The 7031-nt window shown below is 54.1% G+C and overlaps 1 protein-coding gene across 1 annotated transcript in view; it reads right to left on the bottom strand.

Annotated features, from left to right (window-relative positions):
• Positions 1–3026: 3026 nt before the first annotated feature.
• CREB3L1 (cAMP responsive element binding protein 3 like 1) overlaps positions 3027–7031 on the bottom strand; it is a 72273-nt gene continuing 68268 nt past the window's right edge. Inside the window, exons 12-13 of the mRNA XM_014591326.1 lie at positions 4087–4354; positions 3027–3768 (exon numbers count right to left, since the gene is read on the bottom strand). Coding sequence (XP_014446812.1) covers positions 3732–3768; positions 4087–4354 — 305 coding nt within the window. The 3' untranslated portion in view covers positions 3027–3731. The remainder of the gene's footprint in view (positions 3769–4086; positions 4355–7031) is intronic.

Genomic DNA, 7031 nt, shown 5'->3' with positions numbered 1-7031 from the left:
TTTCGCAGGTGAGCTGGCGTGGCAGGTGCAAAGGTCAAGGAGCTGCTCCTTCCTGGGGCTGTTCTGCAGCCTAGCCACCCTCTGGCCTCACCCCAGTCTTCTGCTTCACGGCTCCATGTCCTGGCACTTGCCATTCTCTCCACTCCAAACATGCACCCTTCATCTTCTTAGAATTGTTTATTTATTGATTTATAAAAAATTATTTATTTAATCATTACTATTATTTTTAAAAATTATTTTATTTAACTTCATTATTTATTCATTTGTTTATTTAAATTTGACCAGAGAGGGACAGAGTGAGAGAGAGCGAGAGAGAGAAAGTGAGAAAGCAAGTCGCCAGGTCCAGGACTCAAACCACTGTCGACCAGGTGGAAATCCAGCACCTTTAACCACCATGCCACCTGCTGGACCCCACATTACAATTATTTTTAATTTGACCAGCGAGAGACAGACACAGAGAGAGGGAAAGCAAGAAAGCAAGCTGCCAGGTCCAGGTCTTGAACCACAGTCGGCCATGTGGGAGTCTGGTGCCTCTAACCACCCTGCCACCTGCCAGCCCCGATTGTTTATTTATTTTAATTTATCATTATTATTCTATTTTTAATTTGACTAGAGAGAGAGACAGAGGGAGAAAGGGAAAGTGAGCAAGCAAGCCACCAGGTCCAGGACTCGAACTGCAGTTGGCTTTGTGGAAGTGTAGCGCTTTAACCACCACGCCACCAGCCAGCCCTTCTCTATTTTACCAAGGCTCAGTTCGAGAGCCACCTTGTCTGAATTGCCTTCCCCGACCCTCACATCCGAATGACACGACTCCCTTCTGGGTCCCTCATACTTTGCATGCCCCTTCACACAGGTGAAGCCCCGTTTCCTTCGCGTCTCCACCCCTGGCCTGGGGGCCTTTGAGGGAAGGTAGTGGAATGATTAATAAAGGGAAAGAATGAATTCATCAAGAAAGGCAGCATTGGGGCCACCGGGTGGCGTGGTGGTTAAGGCACTGGACGACCACATGGCTGGCCACAGTTTTCAAGACCCTGAGTCTGGTCACAGCTTACCCGAGTCCTCTGTTTGGGGTCACGTGTTATTTGGGTCATCTTGTTTTTTTTTTTTAAAGAATTATTTTATTAAATTTTATTTATTTTAGTTTGACTAGAGAGGGACAGAGTGAGAGAGAGAGCGAGAGAAAGTGAGAAAGCAAGCCACAAGGTCCAGGACTCGAACTGCAGTTGGCCATGTGGGAGTCCAACGCCCTTAACCACCATGTCACCTGCTGGCCCCAGGCCACATTCGTATCTGGAGCTTAGGGTCCTCTTCTGGGCTACTTCAGGTTGATAGCAGAATTGAGGTCCTTGCTACAGAGAGTAGACCTTCAGTTCTTAGAAGTTGTCCCCTCTTTGGGACCAGCAGTTAACATAATGGCTATGTTGCTGGGCTTTCATGTAGTCGACCGTGGTTTGAGTCCCAGACCCAGTGGCTTAAAACTCATGCCGGGCGCGTGTATGTGTGTGCCCAAGATCCCGAGAGGAGAATGGAGGAGAAGGGATTGTGGTGTGGCCATCCCCCCTGGGGGTGATTTCTCGCTTTCTGTCTCTCTGTCTCTCTCTGTCTGTCTGGCGAGCGCACACGCCCTATGGCAAAAACCTCTCCAAAAAAAAAGTTGTCCCCCCTTCACAACTGGGCTACGCCCTTCCTGGCGGGCAGGTCCAGCCCCTCCGTTAATGGCTTTCACCTGATTAACCCAGGTCCACCTGGGATCATCGGACTTTTTGATGAATCCAACTAATCTGGAAACTTTTTTTTTTTTTGGAGAGGTTTTTTTGCCTTAGGGTGTGTGCGCATGCCTGAGAGAGAGACAGAAAGAGTGAGAGGGAAAATAAGAAATTCCTCCTCAGGGGGTATAGCCATGCTGCAATCCTTTCCCCTCCAGTCTCCTCCTGGAATCTTGGGCATGCATGCACATGCACCTAGCATGAGCTTGAAGCCACTGGGTCTGGGACGCAAACTGCGGTCAGCCACGTAGGAGTCCAGTATGACATTGCTATGCCATCTATTGGCCCCAGTTTGGGATCTCATTTAATCTGCGAAATGTCTCTACTTTTGCCACGAAACCTAACGATGGGATTGGCTTGCTCTGATGGGCACAGATCTGCATGTGCTGGGGGAGGGGACTAAACGAGGCAGGGACAGGAGCAGGAATGAATGTCGGAGGCTGATTAGAATTCTGCCGCCACAGAGCAAGCGGCAACTGTTTCCACCAAAGTCCCTGCCTTTAATCTAGCTGAGGCCAAGGACACAGAGCTAAGGAACCGGCTGGTCTTAGGGAGACCAGACTGGGTGCAGCGCCCAGCACAGTGCCTGGCCGACAGGAGCTTGCTGCTTGTTGCTGCCATCCCCGAAGGCCGGGGGTGGCTTCTGTGCCTCTCTGCTCCCAGGGTCGCAGTACTAGGTGTCTGACGCAGCGCTGGGGTGAGGGAAGTGCAGTGGGGATCTATCCAGCAATGTATTCGTTATTTATTTGTAAGAATGCATGCACACATATGGTCGAGACAGGCACTCTCTGTAAGGTCTGTCACGCTGCAGCCTGCTGTCCCCAGCCCTCTGGGTCCTGAGGACCTTGAGTGCCTACATGTGTGCCTGTGTGCTTTCAGGCCAATATAGGAGTCCAGACTGCAGTGGGCCACATGGCTGCCCTCGCAGGGCACCTGTATTCCCACCGTGCCATGGCGATGGGGCCTTTAGTAATTTTTTTCAAGGAAAGGCCTTCTGCCTCAGTCGCCTGAGTTCCCAGGATAATAGGCACATGCCTGGCTTTGGGGGTGGAGTGAACCCGGCCTCCCGTGTGGTCCCAGCCTGCAGAGCACGGTGTCTTAGCAGCTGCGCCGTCATGGCTGGGTCTGCAGCAGAGTGTCTGGTCTCAGCTCCGTGCCTGGCTGGAAGAGACAGCCCAGTAGCAACTGCCTGTTCGCACCCCCACCCCACTTTCCCCGAAACCCCCATGAAGAAAGGCACTTAGTCAGGGGGTTGATGCTGCATCTTTTTTTTGTTTAATTTTGCATTCGTAAAGCGTGTGCTGAGCTGATGGAGGGAGCGGTTTGGCAATTAAAAAGGCCCTGTGGCTTGGGCAGCGGCAGGGGGAGGCCAGGGGAGGGTGTGGGAGTCCCTCTTCCCTGGGCCAGGGAGCAAGAAAGCCCGCACTAACTTCATAAAATATAAAACACGGGGAGGGTGAAGGTAGGAGGGAGATTTGTAAAATACAATATCTTAGGGGATTGGCAATAATAAAAAATAAGGTTCATTATTTACAAACAATTTCTGTTCTTGGTCTCTGTACAGCGGGAGGTGGGGCGAGGGTGTCCGCGTGGGGCGTGTGTGTGTGTCTGTGTGTGTCCGGGGGCAGGCAGTGGTCGAGTTGGTCATTATTGGGGGGCGGGGGTAACCCAGTGAGTGGTTTATCTGAGAAGGACGGATAGTCGTGGGAGGGAGAGGGGAGAGCAGAGTGGTTGGCCCGAGGGAACATCCAAATGTCAGAGTGGAGGGGACGCCCCAGCCGAGATACAGGGCAAAGAAGGACTGGGGAACTGGGAAGTGAGGCCCCTTCTCCTGGGGTGGGAAGTCCCAGGGGGCAGAGGGCGGAGGGCAGGGGACAGGGTGCGAGCTGGATCCGGGTCAGTGAACAAGACGGCTCCTCTTCCGGGCGCCGGGGGTGTGTCCTGTGTCCTGGGTCTTGACATGGCTTAGGAGAGTTTGATGGTGGTGTTGGGGCCCAGATCCCTGCAGAGAGAGAGAAGCCAGGAATTCTGATGCCCCATGCCAGCTGTGGCTGAAGGGAGAATGTGCCCCAGGTCTGCCGGCACCATCCAGCTCCCCAGCCACAGTGGAACGGTCCCCAGGAGAGACGGTCCTCCCGGGGCGTGCAGCGCACCTGCTCGCCAAACCACTGCTCCAAAAGCAACCTCCTTCCTCACGGGAGTGCCCTCACCCCTCTGCCAGTCAGATTCGGCCAGGGGAAGGTACGGCAATGTGGGGACCAGGGGTACAGAGAACAGGTGAAGCCTGGGACCCCAGGAGGGCGAGGGGCTCCCCACCCACCTGTCGTGGAACCACTCCTTGGGATGAGAGAAGTCGGGGCTAGTGCCATTCTCACTGGCGTCATCCGGCCACACCTTGCTCAGGTACTTGGAGGTCTCGTGGGTGCTGTCCAGGTGGTCGTGCTGCAGGTGGTCCTGGGGCTGCTGCTCCACCGGCCCCCCGGGCTTGATCTCCCAGCCGTCTGGCGGCTCCATGGGCAGCAGGGCGCTGCGACCGTCTTCCCACGAGCTGGCCCCCTCGTCGTAGAACAGGAGGCTTCTGGAGGGCACTGGGGAGAGAGTGTGGGTGAGCCAGTGCCCAGGGGTTCCCCTCCCATCCCAGCCACACAGTGGCCTCGCAGTGAAGGACGTAGGCCTGACTCTCACAGGAAGCGTGACTCCCAGCTGTGGACGTCCCAGCTGTGAGACCTCAGGTAAGACACACAGCTGGGTTAGCCCTTCCGAGCCTCAGTCTGCTCGTCTGTAAGCAGAGCTACCAGCCCATCCTCATGCAGAAATGAGGCTTATAGGTGGTCACGTGGGAGGGGTGGTTGAAGCTGTGTTTAGTAAGCACCCAGGAACAGCTAGCTCTTCCTAAGCAGAAGTACTGGGAAGAGTTCGGTTCTAATCCCCTGTCTACCATGTACTGTGTGTGAGGCCTGGATAAGTCCCTTCTACATTCTGGGACCCCCTTTGCCCTTCAGGGAAAAGAAAGCCAAGAACACAAATATTGTTGAACGCCCAGCAAGTGCCAGGCGTTTTGCGAGGCCCTCAAGCCTGCACCAAATTGTTGGGCTCTTCCAGAATCTCTGCAAGGAGGTGTCTTTAACCCCAATTCCCAGAACAGGCAAGTGAGGTTCCAGGTCTTCAGGGAAGCTGCCCCATGCTGGTTCTTGCTGAAGGTAGGATGCCCCTGCGGTCTGCTGGCTCTGGGGTCTGCTAGCACCCTTCCAGCTCCACAGCTACAACCCAGTTAATAGCCCACAGGAAAGGTGGTCCCAGCAGATGGCATAATGATTACATCACTGGACTCTCATGTAGTCAACCACAGTTCGAGTCCCAGACCCGGTGGCTTAAATTCACGCCAAGCGCACGTGCATCTGTGTCTAAAATCCAGAGAGGAGAATGGAGGAGAAGGGATTGTGGCGTGGCCATTCCCCCTGGGGGGTGACTTCTCACTTTGTGTCTCTCTCTGTCTCTCCAGCAAGCACACACACACTATAGCAAAAAATACCACAAATATCTCTGTCTAAACAAGAAAAATAAAAAGGTGGCCCCTGAGTGTACAACCCACGGGCTCGCTGAACTACCTGCTCCAAAATCACCTCCTTCCTCGGCTATGTCCTCATCCTTGCCCTGCCAGGCACTGGCCTGAACCCCACTGTATTCACTCGGGGAACTCGATCATGGCCTCAGCCCCTCCTCGGGACTTTGTCTATCGCCCCTTCCACCTTCCATTCCTGTCCTCTCCACTGGCCTCTTCAGCCATGGGAAACCAGACGTGGCTCTCAAATCCTCACATCCCTGCTGCCACCCACCTTAGCGACTGTCCTGTCCTCTCCTCAGGTGGCGTTTGTCCAGAGAGTAGCTTTCTCCCTCCGTCTCCGCTTCCGTGTCCTCTTCCCCCATCCCGCCTTGCTGGCGTCCTCCCCTCAAGGTCCTCTGTGACTTGCTCATGCTCCCTGCCTTCTCCCTGCCACATCCCCCCCCTTCTAGAAACACCTCCTCCCCATCTCCCCTCTGACCGACCTCCTCTGTTTCCCCTTCCTCCTCCTGCCATGCCAGACACAGTAGGTATGACTCCTGGTGGACCATGAAGGCCAGGCAGGGGCCCCCCTCTGGTCTACCAGAGGGTGGTCTCCTCTGAGATCCACCCTAGTCTCTGCTGCGCCCTCTGCTGGGCCTTCCCTGCCACCCAGCCGGTGTCTCTGCCTCTCCTGAGCTCCTCTAAAAGGGGGCGAGAGTTGGTACCAGACGTCGGGCTGAGTGACCCCAGCCTCATCTCACCAAGTCCTCATGACAGCCTTGCAGGGAGGGCGCAGCTGCAGCGCCCACTTTCCCGATAAAAAACGAAAGCTGGGACCAGCAGTTAGCGTAATGGCTATGTCGCTGGACTCCCACGTAGTTGACCGCGGTTCGCGTCCCGGACCCGGTGGCTTAAAACTCACGCCGGGCGCGTGTGCATGCGTGCCCAAGATCCCGAGAGGAGAATGGAGGAGAAGGGATTGCGGTGTGGCCATCCCCCTGGGGGGGTGATTTCTTCCTTTCTGTCTCTCTGTCTCTCTCTGCCTGTCTGGCGAGCGCACGTGCACTATAGCAAAGACCTCTCAAAAAAAAAAAAAAAAAAAAAAGGATTGGAAAAAATAAGAACTTTGAAAAAACAAAAACATCAGCTCAGGGTCGGCCCCACGGCTTGGGGTTAGGGAGTCAGATCCCATGTGGCCAGCAGTTGACTCCTGCCTCACAGCTTGGGAAATACATTGGGTTCGTGTCCTGTGTGCCCCAAATCCTGACAGGTGGAGAAATGGAGAAGAGAAGAGATTGCAGCATGATGACGCCCCATGGGGGTGCTTTCTCCTGCCCTCTCTCTGGCAAGCACATGCACCCTCTGGCAAACAAACAAACAAACAAACAAAAAACCAAGCTTGGAGAGCTTAAGACACAGGCCCAGGTCACAGTGAGCAAGCTGCAGCTCCAGGGACAACTGGCTCTACTGCGTCATGCTCTGAACCACTGTCCCTGGAATCCGCGCAGAGAATAGTAGACGTTTGAACCACGTGGCCACTACCCTCCACCCGTCCTAGACATTACCAGTGGCTTGTTTTTTTAAAAAAAGAATCTTTTATGTAATTTTATTTATTCATTCACTTATTATTATTACTATTATTTTTGGAGAGGTTTTTGCTATAGGGAGCATGTGCTCGCCAGACAGACAGAGAGAGACAGAAAGACAGAAAGCGAGAAATC

This window comes from Tupaia chinensis, unplaced genomic scaffold, assembly GCF_000334495.1.
Source record: "Tupaia chinensis unplaced genomic scaffold, TupChi_1.0 Scaffold000561_1, whole genome shotgun sequence".
Lineage (NCBI taxonomy): Eukaryota > Metazoa > Chordata > Mammalia > Scandentia > Tupaiidae > Tupaia > Tupaia belangeri.
The sequence above is the reverse complement of the archived record's forward strand: the minus strand, read 5'-3'. Positions and strand labels throughout refer to the sequence as shown.